Below are 25,464 nucleotides of genomic sequence, written 5' to 3'. Positions count from 1 at the left end.
TTTCATTTTTATATTAGGCCCCATTTCCAGTGGGCCTAAAGTTACGGTATATATGAATTTTCCTCTACTACTTTAGTCTAAACTGATATCCCACCATATTCCATTTATCACTTTTCCCAATGCTATTGGTCAAATGCTGCACGTGGTTAAGGGAGTCAAAAGGCCATTAGAGTGAGTCACACGGCTGCTGCCTGGCTTGGAGCCTTTGATCTCCTGAGTTCTTATCTCAGCTCTCCTACTGACTCACTCCATGGCTTTGGGCAAATCTCTTCACCTCTCTGTCTCAGTTCCCCCCTTGTAATATGAGAGAAATTATACTGATTTATCTACCTTGTAGGTTCCCAAAGAATGTTAGCTGATAAGGAGTTTGTGAGGTTTTATTAACTAGTGTTGGCAAAGGGCTTTGAACATGACAAATGCTTTACACAGTAAGTGATAAGTATTATTATAATTGTTAATTAACTTGCAGTAGCTGCTGTTAGAGGTAAACTGCTTGGTACACAGTAGATTTGAAGGACAGCAGCAAGCTTTATGATTTGACTATTATAAAGTGACTCAAAGGCACAGCAGATGTAGCTTTCATGCTGATAAAGCCATCACTGGGTCTTGCATATCCTTTCTAAGAACCAGTTGGTTAGCTTCTGGAAAGAGTGCAGAGCTTTGGGCACGTTTTGGGAAGAAAGGATAAATGAGGTTGCGTGGGCCAGAGGTTGCTGTGGGTGAATGCGTGATCTTTTCCACCTCGGGAGATCAGAGAGATCAAATGTGAAAATATATTTAGTGGACTTGTCACGTGACCCATCCTAATATCACATCACATTTGGGCATAATTTAGTAAGATTATTATTGATTGTTTGTATTCTAGCAGTGTTTGGGGACCCCAACCAGGATTGTCCCGGGTGCTGTACAGTTATACAGAGAAAGACCGTTCTAACCCCAAGGTATTTACAAGCTAAATAAGGCCAGGACATAACAGGTGGGTGTGCAGGAAGCCACGACTATCAGCAATAGGAACACAGGGATGTGTCAGCAAGCTACATGCCTAGGTCACTTTTTTTATGAATCAGTAATGATGAATAAAACCCCCGGGGGTCACTAGCCATGTAGACTTGCCATTATCACTAGGTTGTTTGCTGTAGGCATTGGAGTAGAGATAAGTTTTGAGAAGTGATTCGAAAGAGGACGGATTAGAAATCCCTGTTCAGGGGAGGCCCTTTGCTGGTATAGCAGCGGGTGCTGCAGATCAGAACTGAGGGTCATCAGAACTGGAATAGCTGAATGCCAGGATTCCACTCGTGTCAGAGCTGTGTGGCGGTGATGGACTAATAGGATACTAATAGGTCAGGACTGAGCTGCATTGGTAGAGCTATGGGAGTTGGTGGAGGGGAAACTCAGGACTGGAAATGCATTGGCAGAACTGTATGGCAGAATACTGGATAGCACCCAGCATGCCACCCCCATCTCACCTCTCACCAGTGACCTGCAGGGGATGTCTCAGGACTGTCTCAGAAAATCTCAGGGTTTGTGACAGCATCTTGAGTCTGAGGTTATTGTGACTGTGAAAGTAAAAATGAATAGAATAGAGATCTGGAGGATACGTCCTATCCACGTTAATCACACAAGAGATGGCTCCTGACCCCGCCCCCCCCATTATCCAGATTCACTGGAAGAGAAGGTGATATGTTGTTGTCTTGATTTTTAAGAAAATGGGGGTGAAATCCTGGCCCCACTGAAATCAAATCCATTGACTTGGAACTGAGTCAGGATTTCACTCCAATATTTAAAGTTATTTATTACCTGTTTTTTGTTTGCAAATAACAGAGAGAAACGTCTGGGTGTGGGTGTCAGCTGAGCGTTAAATCATTGGCTTTTCACTGTGCCAGGAAGGCAGGAAGGCTGCCCGAGTGACTCCTTGCTCCAGCCAGTGCCATTCACCTCACGTGTTCGTAACCACTAAATTCACATGCTTTGAAAAGAAACGTGCTCTTGTGCTGTGTGTTTCTTGTGACGAAGAGCTGATTAGTCTGGAGGATTTGAGAAGAATAATTATCTCCTCTCGTCACCCCTTTGAATAAAAACAACAGAAAACTAAACTGGTATTGTAAATTTCGGGAGCTGAAATTGCATCTTTTGGTCTCCTCCAGTATTTTGCATTTTAATGCAACATTGATGATAACATTTGTCAAAAAGCCGCACAGTCCTTCAGAATCAGAAGATTTGGCAACAGCATAATTGGTGCAATGTGGGGAAAATATTGTTTGAAATATACTTCTGGGTGCAATTTGCCATGATATTTCTCTCTAAAGTGCATGAATTGGCTCTTCATCTGTGCTGCAGGAAAATGTTCCTTCTCATCCAGAAACCACATCTTTATTAGAGTTAATCCCCTGCAAGAGAGGTTGTGCTGAAAATGTGAAGGGAGATTTGTGGAGTCTTGAAGACTCAGGTGCTCTTGTTACTGAAAAAGAGGGATCTGGTGGGGGTGATTGGGCTGGCCGATGAGTTGCAAGTCTGCATGAGGTCATCTCCTCTTCCTCAGGTGTTGACTCCTCTCAATCCCAGCTCCCTTCTCTGCTCAATCCGAAGTTGTGCCTTTGATGGCGTATTTTGGCCATGTCCCTTCACCTCACTTTTCCCCTATCCTTTTATATGTTGTTCCAGTTCCACCTTTCTTACAATGCACTAACTGGACCCTAACCTCTACAATTTTTACTCCTCCAAAATCTTCAAGTCCTCTTAGACAGCCTCTTCCCATCCTCCCATCCCCTGCTGGCTCCACCTCCCCCCACTAGATGAACTGTTATCTTCCCACAAGGCAGCCCAGCCCCGCAGGCACAGGACTGGCAGGGTCAAACTATGCCCTGTGCTGCCACCAGCTGCTCGGCCTCTAACTCACTGCTCCCCCATGGCCCGCTCTGACCATTGGATTCCAAGTAACTTGCTTGAATCCAGCTGTGCATGCCGGCACTAACCGTCACCGTGTTGCCTGTGTCTCCATATCTGCTGCTTCTCCCCAGCCTCTCACCTACCTGCTGTAACATGGCCTTTAGCTGCATGGTGGAGACTGTTCAGTGGCGCAGTGTTGCATACTGGGTCAGCTGCATCTGAATTCGGCCCACTTAGAGTTTGCACCATGCACGGTTGAGGTTGGAGCTTCGCCATAGCTCATTCGGGATGGAGACCTCTCCGACGGTTCAGTTTGTGCACGAGCACACAAGAGGAGGACCCAAAAGCTGACTACAATCTATCCCCCCTCTTTCTCTTCCTCTAGAAACCATTACCGCCGTAGTGCAGCCGCAGCGGGAGGCTCACAAGGAAAATCCTACTACACGCTCACCTTCACCGTCACGTTCCCTCATGGGGAGGATGTCTGCTACCTGGCCTACCATTACCCCTACACTTACTCTGCACTGATGGTAATGTTGGCTTGTCCCAGGAGGAGACTGATGGGAACAAGGGAGGGGAGCGGTCTTGATTATGAGTAGTATTTGATATGGCACATATGTTACCCTTTGTAGCACTGCTCGCAGGATGCTAGCTATTTTTCATAATGCTTTCATTGCCTTGTCCACAACAGTCCCTAACCGCGCTGCAGATCAGGACAGAGTTGAAGGATACCCATGAGCATTAACTGCATGAAGCAGGCTGCAATTAAAGGCCGAATTTTTTTTTAGTATTTACCAGCCAACCCAAACATGTCCAGCAGCCCATCCGTAGAGTGCGGGCTGCTCTGGGTTGATGGCAAGATAGGAGGAAAAGGCTGACTGCTTCTCTTACGTGACTAATCCCTTTCGGCCATCATGTAACGACTCACTGTGCAATACTGAGGTGCACTGTGAAATACTGAGGTGCAGGGCCTGTTTCAGATTTACTCCGTCAGCTGCGCACTCTGCCCCAGTTAGACATCCCCAGTTGTGCTCCCAATGTATACGTGGAAAAACAAACCGACCCAAAGCATAAGGCTTTACTGTCTCAAAGCTGTGTTGAAATGGATGGTAACGTTTATTCTCTGGGGCAGGAGGGATTCACTCACGTGGCTCCCTAGAGCCTTTCATTGGCCAGCTGGGGAATAGTGTTGGGAGGTCTGGGGAAAGCTGAATCCAGCTCACCTTCTGAACCATACTGGTGGGAGAACCCCGGGTGAGGCTTCTAAAGAAGGGAAGAATAAATGGAGAAAATGGAGGATCCCAGGCAGCACTTCGCTTCACCATTAAGCGTGAGAGAGAAACCTTTCCAAAAGTGAAGATACTGGACATTCAGGCTGCCTCTGCCCCCTTTCCTCAGCCCCCTTTAATTGTCTTGCCATTAATGCCTTCTACCCAATCCCTGTTTCTATGGGCAATTGATGGATGGATGGAGCTATTTTGGGCCCCCTGCTGACTATTTCTAAAGCTCAAACTTTATTAAATGTACCATTTTGCCCTTGTACAAGAATGGAGGAGCTCCAGGCCAATGGGGGCTGCTGGAAGCGGCGCGGGCCGAGGGATATGCTGGCCACCCTTCCTGCAGCCCCCATTGGCCTGGAGCGGTGAACCGCGGCCAGTGGGAGCCACAATTGGCCGAACCTGCTGACGCGGCAGGTAAACAAACCAGCCCGGCCCGCCAGGGGCTTTCCCTACGCTAGCGGTGAACCGGCTTTGAGGAGCACTGATGTAGTCCATGTTAGGTTCATTCCCATTCCAAACCACATCACGTAGTTGACTGCTTCGCCTCCCACTACAGATGTTCAGAAAAGCTGGATTCAGTACCTGAGATCCCTCAGGTCAAGCCCTGGCGGTCCAAAACATGCGTGCAAGCCTATCTGCACCAGGCCTATGGGACCCAATTACTTCCTTGAGCTAATGTGGAACACAGAGAGAGCTCCAGAAGTTGAACGTGGCATATACTTAAGCAGTTAATGCAAAGGCAGGAGTGTGCTGCAACCAGCAGGAGAGTAGGGGGCTGGGAGACCGAGGGACGGGAGGCCTACTGAATTCTTTATTGCTGAAGTACAGTACCTAGTCATGATTTCAGTATGTATTGATTCCTTCTGTTGGTATGCGGGCATGCAAGGCTTTAAGAGTTTGTACCCTGTGGGAATCCCTGAGTATCTCGCCTGAATGAATAGAAGCGAGATGAAAGGATGTTGTTATTCTTAGATTCACAGGGCTAAATCCTGAAGTATTTACTCATTCCTTACTCAGGTAAAATGCTCCTTGAAGTCGATGAGAATTTTGCCTCAGCAAGGATTGAATGAATTAAAACTGAGTGAAGGACATCAGGGTTTGGACAGTGAGTGTTAGAGGTGGAAAAGAGATGATAATTATGTCCAGCTGGTGGCCAAAGTAGGATTGCTGCCTACAATATATTCTCCAGAGAAACTTTGACCAAGCTAATTTAAAATGACGTGAGTGATGGGACTTGCACATTTCCCTTTGGAAGATTATTATACTACTGTAATTTGCATGATGAACAAATTCTAACTCAGGTCTGTGCACCAGTAGGTTTTATTTTAGAGCATGTGTCTGTGGGTGAAATATGTCTTTTCCTACAGACGAGTAATAAAGTAAATGTGATTAGTAATCCAAGGGCATTTGGGAAGATGATAAACTTCTATGTGGAGTTAGTGATTTGAGAACATTTCTAATAATACCATATATTTTTAATAATTGCGACATATTTACAGCATATATACAGAGGAACTTCATTTTCAATGGATGCACTCACTAGTGCATTGCTTTTCAACCAGTAGTAATCAAGTGAACTTGATGAGGAGTAATTCATTTTTAAAAAATTGATATGTTAAATGTTTGCATGTGAAGCTATAATTCACCAGTCTGTTGTGTGGTATCGATGGTAGCAATGGTTCCACTAAGTTGCCTTGGTTACCATAGCATATAGGAAATTGATTGTAACAAATCCTCTATATCTGTGCAAGATAATTTAAATAGGTATAATAATTGCATTTACTTTATACAGTAAATTGGTTTATGAAGTAGATCATCATAGGTCTCCAACTGCATTTGTTCAACTAGACACTGGATGATTGGGGTGGAATCAACGGCCTGGAGATAAGATTTGGAGTCTTTTGTCTCTAGGTCACTGGCTGAAATTTAGCCTAGGTTGATAGATACCAAAAGCTGGTACCATCTGGTGGTTGCTGGGTGTCCTGTGTGAACTGAGTTGATGGGTTTTAGCCACATTCCCTGTGGGACAGGTTTCCATATTGTAGTGAATTTATTAGGGCATTCACAGCAAACATCTTGAGGGAGGCAGTTCTGACTGACAGAAGAAAGAAGAGGGTAAAGGAGTGGGTAATAACAGAGGAAATGACCACTAAGGTGAGGGCACAGTTTAGATACCTGAGACCAAAATATAATGAATTTTCAAACAGTATGAGCTCATTTGTAAAGCTGGTTCCTTGCTTCTTTCTCAGTCCCACCTTGACATCCTGGAAGAAACCAGGAACCCCAAGAAGGTCTACTACAGGCAGCAGACACTGTGCCAGACTCTGGGAGGAAACCCATGCCCACTGCTCACCATCACTGCTATGCCAGAGTCTAAAAGTCGTGATGACCTGGAGCAGTTTCGTAAGTACCTACCTAAGATATATAACTAAGTTATTGGCTACTTGTGGGCCTCAGAGATTCTATGTGGAACACAGAGAGAGCTCCAGAAGTTGAGCGTGGCATATACTTAAGCAGTTAATGCAAAGGCAGGTGTGTGCTGCCGCCAGCAGGGGACTGGGAGACCGAGGGATGGGAGGCCTACTGAATTCTTTATTGCTGAAGTACAGTGCTCTCATAAGAAAGAGGGGTGTAAACTGCATTTCCCTCGGCCAAATTCCAACTCTTGTAATTCCATTCTGTCTCCATGCTCACCTTAGATTCAGTTGGACACAGCATTCATCCTCACTGTCAGTGCTAACCCATGGAATAGTGTTTGCATGCTACATACTATTAAATATTTAAGCTGCTATGTTGCACCCCAGAGGTGGCTGCAGTGGTGAAAGAATTCCTGTGTAAGATTTGCGAACTTCATAAATTGCTTTGGGATCTTTTGGGGAGGAAATGTGTACAGACATGTACATCTTTACATCACTGAGATAGCGAGCAATACAATTCTATGGAGGTTTTGGTTTCTGAATTTGAACCCTATCAGCTATGCGCAGTAATATATGTGTGGGAATCCCACTGCCATCAACATTAGATCCATACATAAAGGGACCACAAAAATATTAGCGTTGAGTACTCCTATGTGGACTGGAGAAGAGAAATTTGCCATTCTGCTTTCTTTCCTTTCTAGGGCTGGTGAAAGTTATGAGTTCCATTTTGGTTCCAGTTTATAACAGAGTGACTGTAGTTACATTGACATTACAGTGTAATTACGTTTTCCTGTCGCAAAGTGTCTATCGGTTTTCATTTAGGGAGTATTTGCTGTAGAATTATCACCATTTCTGATCATGAATGAGCATTTCAGGGTGAAATTTTCAAGCAAAACTACAGTCTTGCCAAGTTCAACCTTGAAATTAAACAGCTTTATACACTGGAAACTGGAGGCATTGATGAAGAGGGAGAGAACTTGATTGTTGGCATGGCTGTTATTTTTATTGTTGCCACTTCGGTTCAAGCAATTGGCTACTACTCTGTATGAGTCCGGTATTTATTTGGTGCAATTTTATTTATTTATAAGAAGGGAACATGAAGTCCTGTTACCCTGAACATAGTAGAAACACACAGCAGTCAGTTTCCTTGATCACAGTTTCCAAGCCTGCCTTTCTAGCCAGTCCTGTGCCCCAAGAAACTCTGTCCCTCAGCTCCCTCTCAGGGCCATGCTCACGACTTCTGCTCTTGTTTTCTGCCACTCTCACACACGGATGTCCACAGCTTGTCAATCTCATAGTCCCTGCATTTGCAATCAGTCCCAGAGAAACCCCTCCAACCATACAGCTCACCTCTGCTCAGGCTTTCCCATGTGGCCCAGTGCATTGGGTGGTGGCTTCCTGTTGTGGCCAGTTATCGCTACATAGAGGAGTATTTAATTGTGGCTTCCATTTAGCCTGAATGAAGGGTGATCTAGCACAGGCATCAGCTTTCATGAGATGTGTGATTGTCTACAGCTGAAGGACGTGCATGATGGCGGCCATCAACACCTTCCAGTGTAACAACATTGCAAAAATGTCAAACCAAACAGTTCTGATTTTTTTCTGAATTTTTGTTTTGTTTTCTTTTCAAAATGAACAATCTGATGAAATTGACATACATTCATGAAGCATTTCAGTATCATCATTTTCCACTGAAAAAAATGTGGCTGAAAAATCTCATTCAACTCTAGTAATGGACTAATTGAACTATCGAAATAGTATCCTCTGAACTCATTTGGCAGCTGTTTGGGGCAGGGTTGGTGCGGGCAAGACTGTCTCATTTTTTGTGTATGTCATGGGCACCTATAGCACACTGTATGAATGACAATAATGACAGTGTTATGTGATAGAAAACATTTGTTTTATCTAATGAAAGAGCAGGAAAACACTATACTGTGTTTTGTGCCATAGGCTCCCTCCAGACAAGCCTGAATGATCATGTATGTGTTTATTTCATTTAAGCAGTTTGGTTAACAATGGCTTTTGGGGGGCGCACTGAGCTTAATTTTTGCTGCTTTGCATTGCTTTGATGAGCAGTTGTTCCTCAGTCTACTTGGCTTGTGTGAGAAGCCCTCCCTACTCTGAGGTAGTTTGGCTGATGCTAAAAATCCAATATTTTTCACTGTTTTGCCATGCAAGCAACCCAGCCCAACAAAAGCAAATGGACAAAGTCCATCAACAACTTCTAGTCATTCTTCCCGGGGTTGACTCCTCCCAGGATGCGGCTCCACATCACCTCCGGAGCTGGAATGTATGTTTGCAGCGTCTGCACCAAGCAATGGAAGTCATTCCCATGAAGTCTTCTCCCCTGGGTCTTGCAGGATTCAGCTCTTTGTACTTTCCTTTTTCTTTCTAGGGCTTTGGGCTCTTCATGTCTCCAAGAAGCCTTAGTGGTTTTGTTTGCCTTTCAAATTTGTTTTCTCCTTATATATATATTTTTTTTTTCTTGAGTGATTTTTCAAGAACAACATAGATAACATACAGTTTTTCAGAGCTGAGTAATTGTTGGGCTTGATCTTGCTTTAATACTCTATAAGCCTTTTCTGTTTTCTTTATTAGAGACACAGGGGGTGGGGAAGAAAGAGATTGCTTCACAAGGGGGCACTGGGGAAACATAGCAGGGTGCTGGGACGGATAGGGCCAGCTGTATGGAACGATAGATTTGGTGGGGAGGAGTTACTCTGAACACAAGGAATACTGGTATGTGGGCGGGGGGCGGGGAGATATGGAAAATCAGTGCATGACACTCTCTCTGTTAGCTATGCTTTATTTTCCTCTCTCAGCTCTTTAGATCGGTCTTGTCAGGCTTTTGATTAATGTGGTCCAAGGATGGTTACATTTGTCTGAGTTAAATTTATTAATGTGCAGCTTGTTAATGAGAAGCACAAGTCATGCATGTTCCCAGAAGTTGCACATTCGCAACATGTTGAAGGAAAAGGGAGTTGTGGGGTTTTTTTTTTTTTTTAGACCAGGTCTTCCACCTCCTGCTCAGATTATGAGGGCCCCAAGGCTCATTTCAGCACAGTTACCTTTGCCCCCTCCCCTCCACCTCCCTGTTGCCTGCTTTTGCTATCATGCTGGTTTTCCCTTGTGTTATTATTATTATTGACATAATAGAGTAGATAGACAGCAGAGGCTGGACAAGTTTGATTTTAAGGAAACCATAGGACGCTGGGTGGCAGGGGCAAAGTGCTGTGCTTTGGGTCCCTTTTGCTTTGCCATTCGTAACCCTTTCCTCTATCTGAAGTCTGAGCATCCCCTGGGTTATGGCGTCTTTGCCCCTTACCCCAATTGTAAGGCCCCTGCTTGCCTTCTGACAAAAAGAAAACCACTTGTCCCCCATGCTGCCAGCATGTGGGGTGCTCATTCAAAGAGCAGGAGGATTCTTTGTCTCGCTCCGCTCCTTCTTCTACTCCTTCCCCCTTCCGCCCCCCCTTTTTTGCCTCTCACAGAGAGTTGTTCTGTGCAGACTCAGCCTGCCAAATTATGCTAAAAGCTTTTCCTTGGAAGACAGTAGCAGTTCTTAGAATAATATAAAAAAGCAGGTTTCTTCAAACTCCCATGGGTGCGATGAGCCACTGCACTGCACCTGCCGTGGGTTTGATGTTGTCACTTCTGAGCGGTTTTAAAATTAACGGCACGGAGAGGAAGAAATATAATGGTTGTGAGAGAATCTCCCCTTTGGAGTCTTCGATCCCAGGTCTTCCGACCCTGGTCTTTCACCTTACTGGGTGGAGGGAGAAAGAGGGTCTCCTGGGGGGTGGGAAGGTGGTGGTGGTGGTGGGGGAAATTCTCAAGTGAAAGAAGCAGCAGCATGAACAGCAAAGGGCCAAATCCTGAGAGGTGCTGAGCTGCTGCAGCTCCCAGTGAAGTTTCAGGTGCTCTGCTCTTCTCAGGTTTGCCCCTAAGTTACCACCCCAAATGAAGAAAACGGTCCTCTACCCAATAGTGGGAGCACAGCATGCACCCATGTTCCATGCTAGTTTGCATATTCTGAGCCCATAGCATTACACATTCAATCTGCCAAGCAACCTGTCAGGCGTGGAGCTCATCAGCCACATGAAAGCTGTTGGAGATGCCCTGTGCCAGGCTGAAGTGGGAGCAGACAATGGGCTTGTCGATGCATTGCTATCAGGTGTCCAGGATTTTCAACAAGGATGGTGCATCTGTCTGTCTAGTTACTTGTGTGACCCTCATCCCCATAGTAACTGAGCACCTGGCAGGCATTAATGCATTTATCACAACATCCCTGTGAGGCAAGGAAATATCATTATTCCCAATTTTCAGATGGGAAAATGAGATTCAGAAAGACCCAGGGTATGTCTACAATGCAGCTGGGAGCATGCCTCCCAGCCCCATAGACAGACTTGTGCTAGTGGGGTTCAAAATAGCCTGCTAAAAATTGTAGGGTGGACATTCTGCCCCGGGTCGGAGTATATAATATACAGGTCAGAGACGTTCATACACAGGAGATGCGCTGGAGTGAATTTTTCCCCCACCATTTCTTTCTCTCTTGTTCACTTGGTGTTAAGTAATGCTAGGAAGGAAACTAATAATCTCAAGTAGTCCCTTTACAGGAAACATGTATCTGAAGAAACCTTGGGAAAGGGACATACACACAGTAACTGCCAGAATCTACCAGTGAGAGCTTCTAGTTCAAATTAATTGTTTTTCCAAGCAAAGCTGAAATTGTATTTGTCAGGCATGTTACTGTAAGTAGGACCCAGTGACTTCATGAAGGAATGCCTGGGTGAGATACCAGCTGATTAGCCCCTATGGACCACTGGAAGTTATGGTAAATAGCAGAATGAATGGATGGATTAGCCATCCAAAGATATATCATTAAAAGATCCATTCAGTTACACCCAGGTAATGATGAAACTTTCCTCTGTAAACTAGAGCAAACACATCAGTGCCTTGTCACCGTAACAGATGACTAAATTAAAACCTAGAAACTTAAGGAGGCTGATGAATTCATGGCAGCTTAGGTTGTGTTGTGTGGAGGGAGCTGAGCCTTTCTTCCAGTGGATTTAATTAGCTCATTGTCAGAGTGGGACAGGAGCAAGATTTTGTGCATTTTGGCATTTTTTCCTTTCCAGAATGGAATGGGAAAAAAAATTCCCATGAAACAAAATTTGCTTTGGGTCAATCGAAATGCTTTGATTCGATAAAATCAAAACATTTTCCTGGAGGATAAGTCCACTAATGGCTGTTAGCCAAGATGGTCATGGATGCAAAGCCATGCTCTGGGTATCCCTAAGCCTCTGAGGGTAAGTCTATATAGCAAAGGAAAACCTGTGGCTGGCCCCTGCCAGCTGACTTGGGCTTCCAGGGCTTGGGATGTGGGGCTGTTTAATTGCTGTGTAGACTTCCGGGCTTGGTCTGGCACCCAGGTTCTAGGACCCTGCAGAGGTCCCAGAGGTCGGGCTCCAGGCCGGAAGTCTACATAACAATGAAACAGCCGTGCAGCCTGAGCCCCGTGACCCCGAGTCAGTTGGCAGGGCCCAGCTATGGGTGTTTCTTTGCTGTGTAGACATACCTTGACTGCCAGATGTTGGAACTAGATGTCAGGGGATGGAGCACTTGAGAATTGCCCTGTTCTGTTCATCCCCTCTGATACATATGGCATTGGCCACTGTCAGAAGACAAGATATTGGGTTAGATCAGTGTTTCCCAAACTTGGGATGCCGCTTGTGTAGGGAAAGCCCCTGGCAGGCCGAGCCGGTTTGTTTACCCGCCGCATCTGCAGGTCTGGCCGATTGCGGCTCCCACTGGCCGCGGTTCGCTGCTCCGGGACAATGGGAGCTGCTGGAAGCGGCGGCCAGTACATCCTTTGGCCCGCACCGCTTCCAGCAGCTCCCATTGGCCTGGAGCGGCGAACCGCAGCCAGTGGGAGCCGTGATTGGCCGGACCTGCGGACGTGGCAGGTAAACAAACCGGCCTGGCCTGCCAGGGGCTTTCCCTATACAAGCGGCGTCCCAAGTTTGGGAAACACTGGCTAGATGGATCATTGGTCTGACCCAGAATTGCCATTCTTATGTTCCTCTGATTTTGACCTTTTAAAACTTTTAGAAATATTTGTACATTATAAACAATTAACTTTGTTGCAAAAATTGTTTTGAAATGAAAGATCGAAAATATTCCTTTCTGAAAATGTCAGAATGGATGTTTTGACATTTTTAAACACTTAATTTTTTTTCCTGAACAAAATTTCATCAAAATAGACCTGTTTTTGAAAGGTTTTGATTTAGACAAAAATGACATTTACATTAAAAAAATGTTGATAAAATTTTTTTGGAACAGTCCTACTCGCTATGGATTGAGTTGGTATGGAAGATCTCTTCTAGTTTTGATAACCTATTATTTTACTGGTCCTTTGAATCTGTGAACTATAATGGGTATATAAATTAATCCTGGAAAGGTGTGGGTAATAATACTGTACCGTTTTATATAGCTTTGCATCCGAGGATCTGAAAGTGCTTTACAAACATTAATGAATTTAGCTTTACCAGCCCACTCTGAAGTAGGTAAGCAATATTTTTTCCCATTTTACAGATGGAGAAATTGAAGCACACAGAATTGTAACAAAATCACAGAGGAATTCTCTGACTGCAACAGCATCTTCTTAGTCCTGGGCCTGTTTGTGCCATAAACCTGTCTTCCTCCTCAGCTGATTTGAATTGCAGTTGTATTCCCAGCACAGAACAGTAACCATTATAATGTCATGGGGCTCAGTTCTGCAGCCATTGAAGTCAATGGGAGATTTGCTATTGTCTTCAACACGAATGGGATGGAGGCTGATGTGAACCACTAGTGGTTGTTTATGGTATTGCATGGTAAATATTCAGAAGGATGTCTTCATACCTAGACATGCACTTGTGGCTCCTGTTAATGCTGATGATGTAGTCTGTTATTGGTATTCCCCCGCAACCCTTGTGCATGGTGACTGCCTTCTAATCAGCATGTGCTGCATCAAGAAGTTGAGTTGCAGAGGTAGTTTGTTTAAAGTAAAATCCAAATGTCCCTGTTAGTTAGCAGTAGTGGCAAGGGAAGTGGGCAAAGTACATCAGACGCTAATGGATGTATGTCTATAACAGCAGATATGTTTGGTAGATATTCCCCCTCCCCGGACTGAAGAAGACATTAAGGTTAACAGGGAGAGGCAGTAGCAGCTGCTCGTGTTTAATTAAGTCTTTTGTTGGGAATGGAGGGCACTCTTGTTTCACAAGTCCGGTAGGACTACTACGGATATAAGGATGACTTATAGGGTAGGTATATAAAGATGTTTATAGTCTTTAAGGTTTCTATGTGCTCTCCAAACTGGATAAATGGAGACTGATAAGATGTGCTTACTTGACCTCTTCTTAGAATACAGCCTCATTGTGGTATCTACACATCTTTGTGATCAATATCAGTGCACTTCCTTATGTGCGAACACAAGCTAGTTAGATGGCATATTATCTAGTTTGATTTTTTTTTAATAAAAAGAAAACAAGACACTTTACCTTTAAGTACTAATGTTCAACTAATTTTCAAGAACAATTTCTGAGTGAAGAATAGCAAAGAGACCACTTGTACAGGATACTGGGAAATAATGATTGTGTGGAAAATGTACACAGTTTAATTAAGCACATTGATTAAATCAATATGATTCAAACAGCTTAGCGCTCCAATCAGTTTAATCTTGTTAAATGTAATTCAGGCCTCGATAATTGATTAATAATGCATTATAGTTTATGAATTATTGACTCCAAGTTATTATAACTGTGCCCGCTCTCTGCGTGGAAACCGGTGCTGCATGTTAATTATGAAAGGCTGATGCGCATTTCTTTTGAATAACTTTTTGAAAGCTGGAGATGACGTGTCTCCTAAGAAAACAGGGATCAAATCAGATCACAGCTTCGCTGGGGTTAGCCCACCCCAAAGGAAAATGTGCTCCTCAAATAGGGCTCTAATCCAACAGCATTAATAGAGAGAGGCAGAACACCTGCTTGTGTTAGCGAAGATCTTTCCAGTGGTTGGAGGAGTTGTCTGTAGAAGTCCTGCTGGAGCTCAAACTCGAGGGCACAGTACTGTGCTACTCTGAAATAGTGACAATTCCCAGCACATCTGTCATCCTGCTAATGACATCTGTGCACTAGACCTCATCTTCCACAAAAACATGCAGTACCGCCAACGCCACTACACTCTTCCATTCCATATGCCTAATGTTTACACTGAAAACAATCCCATTTCCAGAAATTCCTTCGGGAAGTTCAGTGGCCAATGGTGGAATGTGCTGATCGTCTCATAATCCAGTGCCTAGTGGACATGAGTCCATGTCACTGAAATCACTACAACTACCGACACCCTATGTTGCAGTTCAGGGGAGAGACCACGGACTGAATAGAGAGTGAATGCTTCCCTCACCTCCGGGGGTGGTCCCTCCTAAGTCAGGGGTGGGGCCCACTGGCAAGCCGCTTTGTCCATGTTGCACCAGTTCTGTAGGGAAACAAAGAATTCCTGTTTCCAGGACTGATTGTAAGTCTAGCTGTCGAGGTATTTACATGGGGTCCTTATCATTATAGTCTTTCGGAACCTTTCACCAGCACTACATTTCCTTAGAAATGTATTTTTAGTGAATGTGTTCTGCTTCCACCCTTCATCTCTTTCCTCTCTTTCTTCATTCTTTATTTCTGAAGATATTTGCCTGGAAAAAGAAAAGTTGTTTGTCTTCCTAGTTTTCCATACAAATTTTGGGCCTGATTCTGCCTTCCCTTATACTAGATTTTGAACTGCTATAATTCCATTGTTCATTGGAGTTACTCCTAACGACACTGGTGCCAGTGGCAGGAAACTATAGTCCTTTCTTTGGACATGACAGAGTCCCCTGGCTTTGGATGACAGGAAGAGACAAGCTGTTGTGAAAACCGCAATCCAGTTTTCATGCAGATATCCTTAGTGAAAAAGAGCCCGTTTCTGCATAAAACTGGAGCTCATCCCAAGTTGTTATAGAATTCAGAGCCTGAAGTTTCTTTGCACAAATAGCGAGTTCATCAAACACGTAAAGCTGAGGGCAGGGGCACAAAGAGGACCCTAAATGGAAGTTGGCAAAATTTGTTCCAAATGTCTCAGGAAATTCCACGTTATGCACATCTCCAGTCCCAATCCTCTGCGGTGACATCCCAGTCATCTCCACAGCAGCCCATTGCAGTGCTCCAAAGCATGGTTTGTTGCTTTCAGAAGAAGCAGGCAAATTCTTGAAAAGCTATACTCCTGCTTGAATGCAAACCAGCATTAGAGGAGGAGGCTGGTGGAGTAGAACAGAAATTTGAGAGAGAGAAGCAGGGCTGCTTGCAAACCAGTGCTCACTGAAGATCCATAATGCATCGGCTGCTCTTTGAATCCCAGTGCCTTGTGGGGGTGGGGAGCTGACTCAGCCTGTACAGCCGTGAGACTGCAGCCAGCCTGCAGTCTGGCAAAATGCATATTAAAACACCGAATCCAATTAGTCAAGGCAGCCAGCAATGCAGGGAGGAAAGTGAGCTAGGATCTGGAGCTACCTGACAAATAGGCCTTGGAGTAGGTGGAACCAGTGGGATTCTTTGCTGATTGAAAATGTGCATATGTTGTATTACAGGACACGTTAGCAGACACAACTGCCAACATGAGGTAAGATGTTTGTGTATTATAGTGGCTGTCCTTCTGCAGTCTGCCTCTACTTTCCTGCTGAAGCTCGTGATCCTGAGGGACTTTTACCTTTTGCATATTCTGGAAAAGCCTTTCTGTTTCCTTTTTGGAGACTATGCATTTTATTTTCAAGGGTTTGGATATTGGCGGTTCTCTCTGGCACTGTGTACTGGTGGTGCCTTCTTAGGTCAGGATATCGGTGGTACCGTCTTAACGCTATGCAGACTCCAGGGTTTCCAAAAATCTCGGAGCCTTTTCCATCAGGTTAATTAATTGTCTTGAAGATGTAAAACACCATATAACTTATTACTTTTATTATTATTGGTTTTGTGCATTGTGCTCACAATGTAAGCTCTTATTGTAAGTGCCTCAGAGGCTCCAGGGCGCTCCTTATAAGTGTGTTATAAATCATTAAAAATTATGAATGAAACTGAAATAGGTCCAGTGGAGTTCAATGTGCATTACTCACACTGCTGGGGAAATTTACAGCCTGCTCTCTACAACACACCTGTCTTGAAAAGCACTGCCCTGGACACACTGCAGGCCTGGATGGCACTGGTTGGTTACCCAAACTCTTCCTTTTCTTGGGAGGAGTGGGGAGGGGTGAGAGAAAACCCATCTCCCCTCCCTCAGAGAGGCTTCAGAATAACCTATGCATGCTGCACTTCCAATCACCCATCTGTTTGGTAGAGCTATGAAAGATAGCCCAGGAGAGCCTCCAAGCTGCCTTTCCTTTCTCAAATGGTAAATGAGCATTGAGCTGCTACTAGGTTTCTGCTATCAAGCTCAAATCACAGCCTGAAAAAGCCTTTATTTCACCGAGCAACACATTTCCCATGTCTGGCAGTAAATTCCAGTCCCTCGTGGTGCTGTGGGGCACACTCTAAAAGGTCAATGTGGTTCTGTATAAATTAGCCATAGAGGCATTCAGATTGAGCTAAATCTACTCTTCCTGTGACAAAGGCAGACTTAGAAGGGAGGGCATCCATTAGGGCCGGCTTGATTGCAGAGGCCGAATAATTTCATGAGCAATAATAACCTGCTTGCTAATATTGGAATAATCAAAGGCTATGCCCTAGGGTGTAAACTGACAAAACAGAGGTCAGGGAGGAATTCCTTCCACCTGTTATGGCATTGCTCAATTGGCCAGGTGCATTATTAGGGAGGTTTATGTTTCCTCTGAAATACAAGGTGTTGGCTGCTTCTGGAGGCAGAATACCAGACTGTCAGAGGATGGGCTATCCCTTTAAGGGATTGGACATAGCCCTCAGCTATGACTAGTTAGCTGCCACCCAGGTGATAGGTCTGGGTCTGGGGATCAGATGATAGCCTGCAGGCCACCTGGGCCTGAGATAAAAGGCCAACAAACAGCTCAATGGAGAGAGAGACCTGCAAGGAGCAGACAGGCTACTGTAGGAGACCCTGAGTCAGGGCAAGGGACCTGGTTTGTCTGTTTGGTTTATCATAGAATCATAGGACTGCTGCTAGGAGGAATAGCTGATGTACTGACTAGTTTTCCTGACCACCTCTCTGTCTTTGTTTCTACCTCCTCCATCTTTGTCTACCATCTCCAAGGCAAGTGAAGAAAGATTTCTCACCCCATGGCTAAAATGGAATTGAAGGCTGTGCTGTCACAGGAACCAATCCTCTTCAATTCCTGGTGGGTTCTAAGCCCTATTGGGGGGGGAAAAGACGGTCAGGGAAGAATAGTTACAGCAGGACAGCTGGCAGGGTAAGCTTTCTTCATAAAATGGCACACACTGTAGCTGGCAAGTTTCCAGTGTGGAGTGAATCAATCTGTGCTGGCTGTTGTTGAAACCCAATGAAGGCCTTTTTTGCCATTGAAAGCAGCTTCTGTCTCTGGTTCAGTCGTTACTCCCCCCTGTGTTCTAGTCACAGCACCATCTTTCCACTGCAAATCTCACCCACTGGGCATTTGTCAGGTCTTCATACGTTATTATCCCACTGAAGTAAATTATCCTTGAGCACGTGAGGGGAATGGAAGGGCAGAGCAGGTAAGAAGTGGGGTGATGGCTCAAGCTTATGTTCTAATAAATTGTCAAGTTTGTTGTGGGAAGAATGTTCCTCCAGAATGTTCATCAACTTTTTCTCCCTTTTATTTCCCCCTCGCCCCGCCCCCAAAAGCTCCTTTCCATTATTATTATTTGTATTATGGTCATGAGAATGCGAGTTAAAGATGTTTGCTGTTTTCATCGACGTCATAAAGCCATTTCATTCAGTTTGGAGGGAAGCATTCTGGAAAGTAACAAAACCACATGGCGTTCCAGAGAAGATAATTGCAACTATAAAAGCGATGTACAAAGGCTCCCGCAGTGCCATAAGCATTGGTGGAAAATTAAGCAACTGGTTCAAGTCAAAGACTGGTGTAAGGCCAGGGGCATGGAGTCACTGTCACTTTTAATCGTGTTCTTCAACAAGCTGTCAGGTGTGACATTGGATGATCTAGAGTTAAGCTCCGTATCTTATGCAGATGATATTGTACAACTGGCAGACACATTTGAATTAAAGCTTATACTCTTCACTGCCTCGGTAAATTGGTGTAGTCAATCCGGGCTTACAATAAATGCCAAGAAGACAAAGTGGTTGCATCTTGGAAAACGGACAGTAGATAAAGTGTTGAGAGGTAACAGCGATGAAGTTGCAGAACAAGTCAAATCTTATCTGAACTTAGGAAGTTTTATCAGTGCCATCCAGGATGAGGTTAAAAGGAGATGTGCCAACTGACAAAATTATAAACCGATAAAAACATTGTTTGGTACCAAAGTAAAAATGGGTCAAACCAGTGGACTAACAGTATCACTCTGTGGTCTGGAAGCAGCTGCATTAAATGCAGCAGACATCAGAAGGCTGGAGGCGGTAGAAAGATGACAGGTGTAAAGTGGAATGATTTTAAGACAAATGAAGTTAAAGGAGAGTAGGATGTGAAATCAGGGTTCAGGCCTTGCTGCAATAGAAAAGATTACAACAGTGGCGACACGGCTGAAGATGAACAGATGCTAGGATGCCAATAATGCAAGTTACCACGAAGATCAGTCCAAACTAGAGGCTGACCACTGACTAGATGGTGGGATGTCATACACAAGGACGTGGACATAATGTTGGAGCAAGCCATGGACAAGAATGAATAGCTACATTGTGCTGTTCCCTATGGTCTGAAAAGACGATCTGGCATGAGAGAGAGATTATGGTAAACACCAGGAGCCACAGTCAGGGATCAAGACCCCATTGTACTAATTGCCATACAAATCTCCTAGAGATTACAATGACATAGTCTTGTGTTTAAGATGACTAGGGATACGTGATACTTGGGTTCAGCTTCTTTCTCTGCCACAGACTCCCTGTGTGACCTTGGGCAAGTTTCTTCAGTTTTGTCTACTCTTGGAGCTCAGGGTGCGATTCCCAGCTTGTGTAGACATACTTGCGCTAGCTCTTATTGGGCTAACATGCTAAAAATAGTAGAGTAGCCATGGCAGCATAGGCAGTGGCACAGGCTGGCTGCTCCCAGTACAACCCCTGCCCCCATCCCAACCCTATGGGTGTGTATTCAGGGCAGGTAGCCCATGCCACTGCTCACTGCAGCCCATGCTACCACGGCTACACTACTATTTTTACCATGCTAGCTCCATGAGAACTACAACTGTGTTGTGACAGATTTGGCAATTTCCTGCAATGACCTTACTGTATTAAGTTTATGTATTATTGTAGGCCAGGATTGTATGTAACCTCTCAAGGGGGGAGGATATGACAGATGTAAGACTTGGGAGTTTCAAAGACTATATTGAAAATGTGCCAGGCAAATCTGGACTTTTGGGACAGTAAGCGTTAAGAGGATTTCCTGGGGAATCCCTAGGGAGAAGTTAATGCAAATTCCCCAGCTCCAGTTATGCAAAACGCCAGCCTTTTGAAGCTATGCCTTGAGGAGAGGAGCATTGTCTGCTGATTACCTGTAACAGAAGGCCAGAAGAAAAGCCTGATGCTGTATAGAGAACAGCTGATCTGTCCAGCCTGGGTTCTGGCTTTGGGAGGATCAATTCTTTAACGATTGTGAGGTGCTCAGATTTTACAGTGATGAGAGCCGTAATAGTACCTGCGTAGGTAGACAGGCAAGCACTCTATAAATAGTATTGCAGGGAGTTTGTGAGATAGACAGGAAGCTGTTAAAGACTAAGAGCAATACAAAGTGTTCCCCACTCTCTCTGAGAGCTAGACGTGTTGACTCTTCATCCTTTTCTGGATTGGGGAGTTTCCTGGTGCTTCCCCATCTTTGAAAAATTGCCTTCTACAGCCTCATTTAGGTAATCTGGACTTGGAGCCTTAAAGGTTTTGGTAGCAGAGGACCCAATGGCTGGTTGGAAAAGGCAGTCCTCAGTTACTAGATTTGATGTTACAACTTACACATTACTGTCTTATCCAGTCTGAGCTAGCCAGCCCAGGATCACTAACGAGAAGAGCTGGTTGAGTAGTGCAGAACTGTGTTATTGCACATTTGTTGGAATTACGCACTGCTATTTGGTTCAACTATGTTCATACCTCTTACTAGTTATTTAGGACTTTGTTCGTGTGTAGCTTTGTAGGAAGGCCTTTCTTTTCGAATGTTCTATGTGCACAATATTAAGGGTGATAACGGGAGAACAAGTATATTTGCTATTCAGTATTTGCATTTGTTATTCTCCTGTTTCTGAGCTGGGCCTGAAGTGCTGAGCCCTTGGGGCTAGATCCATAAAGGGGACTGAGAGTCAGTGTTGCAGCGACTAATGTTTAATCACCTTTCCACCTAATAGAATCCACAGTCCCGAGTTAGGTGCCAGGGCTCCCTGTCCAATGCATGGGGAGAGTTGGGTTCCTAAGAATGGGATCCACAAAGCCCAGCAAACTGAACAGGAAATCATCTAAGATAGCCAACAGGAAACACCACAAAGAGAGTTATAGACTAAACGGCACCTTTCCAAATGGACTTAGGTGACTAACTCCAGGTTGGAGGAAGGCATCTCCTTCCCCTCAAGATTCACAGACATAAGCCCTGGCCTGGAGTTGGGCACCTCTAAGCCCTTCCTTTGGGGGGTGGGGAGGACTTCCCCGTCCCCTTATAACTTTTAGTCCAGTGGTTAGAGCACCATCCCAGAAAGTGGGAGATCTGGGATAACTTCCCCTCTCTACCTTATGCGGAACAAAGATTTGAAGCCACATCTCACCCTCTCGAGTGAGTGCCCCTAACCAATGGGCTACTTTGGAGCGGGTTTCTCTCAATAGAAGATGTTCCCCTTTGTATAAATAAATAGTCATTAGGCCAGAGTGAAATGACTCTATAGCTCAGTGGTTAGGGAACTCACCTCAGATGTGGAAGACTCAAGTCCTTGTTCCAATGACTATTTATACAAAGGGAAACAGCTTCAGAAGGAGAGATTGAGAGAGACCCCCGCCTCCCAGAATGTCACGTAGCTGGGTTAAAAATTGTAAAAGAGGTGTCTCCTCCTTTGTTTCGTACAGGGACCAAGCCAAGAATTGATCAAGCCCTACAGGCGAGGTAGGCAAGCAGGACACTGCTGGGGCATGAGCTAGGCACCTGGATGGCTGTGTCCAGGCCCAGCAGCAGGCCTTTAGGCACCTAAGGGATTTTACTGACAGAAACATAGGCATGTAGAGATGTCTAAATTTTGGCTGTACGTGCCTAAAGTGGCAGTTCGACCCCTAAATCCTTTTGTGGCTCTAGAGCCTGGTGTATGCATCTCCCAACTGCAACTCGGTTTCAATAGGAGTTGCAGGAACTGTGCAGGATCAGACCCTTTCTGTTTCATTTAAAAGTTTCAGTTATCCAATTAGTGGGCAGGACTGTTACCAGGTGACTTAGCTGACCAATCGCATACCACGAATAATATGCAACAGATAGTTGAGGTGAACATTTTGCAAACACCCCACTGACTGACATTTGCTCATAAACCACTGAGGTTTCTTGTGAGTAACAGATGCATTCTCAAAAACCGGAATTAGTTAGCAACTAAGCAGTAGCAGTTATACAGCAGTTATAAGAACTTTTAAACAAAAATAGGACTAAAACCACTGAATAACTTTAATTGAAACGGTGCTTTGGAAAAGAGGCAGGTTTGTCCTCATCTACATCAAAATGAGACACTTGGAAGTTCTCTGAGCTCACCCCCTTGTCTCTGATGCAGGAACAGTGATCTCTGTAGAGAGGCGTTAATTTCCATGTTCAGGTCTTGGCCTTTCTACTGAGATTATCAGCATGGAGACCAAATGCTGTGCTGGATGTTCCGATGTGGATATGTATCCACTAGGAACTGGATTCAGACTCACAAGTCACTTCAAAAGATCCACCATGCAGCTCTTCGATGCTCACAGGAATCCATTTCTGTTGGCTGGGACTTGATTCAAGGCCTCATGCACCAGCTGAAAGGCTCTGTATCCCATTTTTCATCTCCCAGACTAGAGTGACCTCCAGAGTTAAGAGTAGTAGCAAAAAGACTAACCTCTGTCATTTCAGGTTACCATTCCATTCCTCCCCTTCCCACAAGGGAACAGTTATATGTAAGTGTTTCTTTTCGGGCCATCCGCTACCTGCTCTCCCCCACAACACTCTTAAGCATTTGCTTTCGCTAGGGTTAGCTTTGTATTTTTTTAAAGGGACACTGTATCTCTGAATAATTAATAATCTTCCTCTCCTTAACTTTGTGAATAAACTCCACATAATCGAATCAGGTCCCAGAACCGACAGGCCTTGTTCCGGATCTTAACTCTGTTTCCCAAAGAAGGCATTTTCTCAGTAACACTTAGTAAAATGATATCTATCAAATCACCAGTGCATTTAGAATGTAATTTGCTCTATCAGTTGCAATTGTCGTGCTACTTAGCTATGGGAGAAAAAATGTAATTTCTCTGCCTCTTTGTAATTCCTTTTACAAGCCTTTCTCTTCTGTTTTCACTGAACTCATTGAATGAGCTGTTGTGAGGGGTTGCCAGGTTAGTCCTGGTGCTGCTGAAGCTCCTTGAACCAGGCATTGAGTTAGCCAGAGCAAAGATGTCCTACCTTTTGCTAAAGATCAGTGGGTGTATGGATGGGTGAGTGTGTGAAGGGGTATGAGTTTGTGAGTCTGGGTGGAGGGTAGGTTGTGCATGACAAATGTGTGTATGTCTTGGGTTGAAAGCATGAGAAGGTGTGATGATGAGGTTGCCTCTCTTCCATCTTCAGTTCCCTTCCCCTGTCTATGATCTTGTCAGGTTTTCTTTTACAAGAAGTCTGAAAAGATCTCCTGCAAGCTTTCTTCTCTCCCCTGGCCTCCCACCTTCTCCTCTAGCTCTTCTCTTGAGGCTTCTTTCCTACTCTCCAGGTTTTGGTGCCCAAAACAATTGTAATAGGCAAGGATGGGTGCAGGTCTCAGGATTGTGGCACCTTGTGGAGGTGCGTGTGATAAACTGGGTGTGTAGGTTTCAGTGTGCAAATGAGTAGCGGGGTGTGACTGTGTGCCAGTGCAAGTAGGAAGCTTTCCAAGTCTGCCCCTGTAAAAAACCAAAACTGACACTGCTCTAGTCTATAGCAATGGTCTAGCACACTTAAGTTATGTTAGAAATACTGCAGTGCTGTTTGGTTGCTGAAGGATACTGAGGTGCAGCATTCTTTTAAAATAAGGATGGAGCCCCTCAGGCTATGTCTACATTGCCCCACAGTTTGGACTACGGGGGTGTGAATAGCTGGGCACACCAAAGTGGTGCGCTGTAGCTCCCCCACGTGGGCATTGTAGGTATGCACTAAAAGGTTCTTAGTTCACATTAATGTAATCCTGTTGGAAGAAGATTACATTAATGCTAGGACACTTTTAGTTGGCTCCCTGGCATCTAACAGGGGAGGCACAGCGTAGCACTTTGGTGCATGCCCTTGTAGTCTGAACTGTGGGGCAGTGTAGACCAGCATTAAGTCATTGGCCAGGTAGAAATTCAGACGCCAGCTTGTAAACAGTGGAAAAAGGATGATCTTGTGGATAAGACACTGGACCTGGCACCCAGGAGACTGGTGCTCAGTTCTCAGTTCACCCCCAACTCCCTGTATCTATTCAATTTCTCTGTGTCTCAGTGTTTCCTTACCTTACAGGTGCTTTGAGGGTACATTCATAAATGTCTGTGCGGTGCTCAGATGTTGCAGCGATGGGGTGGATAGATGGAGTTAGTCACCAACTGCATCATAACAACACTGACAGGACTCCAGAAATGACATCTAGGCCAGAGGTTCTCAAATTGTGGTCTGCGGACAACCAGTGGTCTGCGAGCTCCATTCAGTTGGTCCGCGGATAGTTTGCCGGCTGCACATGAGAGAATGAAGGGCCACCCACCTAATTAGTGGAGCTATGCAGGCATGGCTCCACTAATTAGGTGCCTGGACCCTGGAGAAGAGACACATGCAAGGTGAGGTGGTGGCTTTGGGCATAATAGGGGGTAGGTGGGAAGGGGTAGTGGGATGAGAAGAGTGGGTGGGGGGAATTTGGGATGTGAAGGGCTGTGGCGGCCAGAGAAAGAGGCATCTTCTCCCAGCTCCAGGGCTGCGGCTGCCGGGGAGAGATGGCCCTCCATCCCAGCCTGAGCTCTGTGGCTGCTGTGGCGGGGGAGATACCCCCCTCCGTCCCAGCCCCAGCTCGGAGGCTGCCGCAGCGGGAGAGAGAGGGCACATCCAATGTATTAGAAAGCTAAGGCTACTGATATTAAAATATGAATTGTGTGCTTTTATTTGTAGAACAAAAAAAGTTAATAATTAATTTTTTTATATAGTACTTTTATCAAAAACGCTTTACAGTAGATAGCTAACGGTACAAAAAACATTTGAAAAGACCATTAAGTGGTCCGCTGAGACCCTAAGCAATTTTCAAGTGGTCTGTGGAAAAAAAAAGTTTGGGAACCACTGATCTAGGCCATTTGCTAGGCAACCAGATACTATGATGTTGAGCATGGTATAAATGTCTAGATAAATAGGTGGATGCTAATAGGCACCAGAAATCTGTGTGGGCGAGAGGAGAAAAAGCAGCAGAAGGCCAGAGACTGAACTGGGAAAGAGGTGACAGAGAAAGGAGAGGTGTATGGATGGGAGAAGGGGTTCTTCATCCAAGGGAGGATAGAAAGTTATAGAAGTACCTTGGTGGTCCTGCAGCCAC

At 44.9% G+C, this 25,464-nt stretch overlaps 1 protein-coding gene across 1 annotated transcript in view; it reads left to right on the top strand.

Moving 5' to 3' along the window:
* Nucleotides 1-25,464, top strand: part of AGBL1 (ATP/GTP binding protein like 1) — a 388,187-nt gene that overhangs the window by 111,697 nt on the left and 251,026 nt on the right. Inside the window, exons 16-17 of the mRNA XM_034784899.1 lie at nucleotides 3,272-3,416; nucleotides 6,416-6,569. Of these exons, the coding sequence (XP_034640790.1) occupies nucleotides 3,272-3,416; nucleotides 6,416-6,569 (299 nt within the window). The remainder of the gene's footprint in view (nucleotides 1-3,271; nucleotides 3,417-6,415; nucleotides 6,570-25,464) is intronic.

Source organism: Trachemys scripta, chromosome 10 (genome assembly GCF_013100865.1).
Source record: "Trachemys scripta elegans isolate TJP31775 chromosome 10, CAS_Tse_1.0, whole genome shotgun sequence".
In the NCBI taxonomy this organism is placed as follows: Eukaryota; Metazoa; Chordata; order Testudines; family Emydidae; genus Trachemys; species Trachemys scripta.
This window is presented reverse-complemented; position numbering and strand designations above follow the sequence as displayed.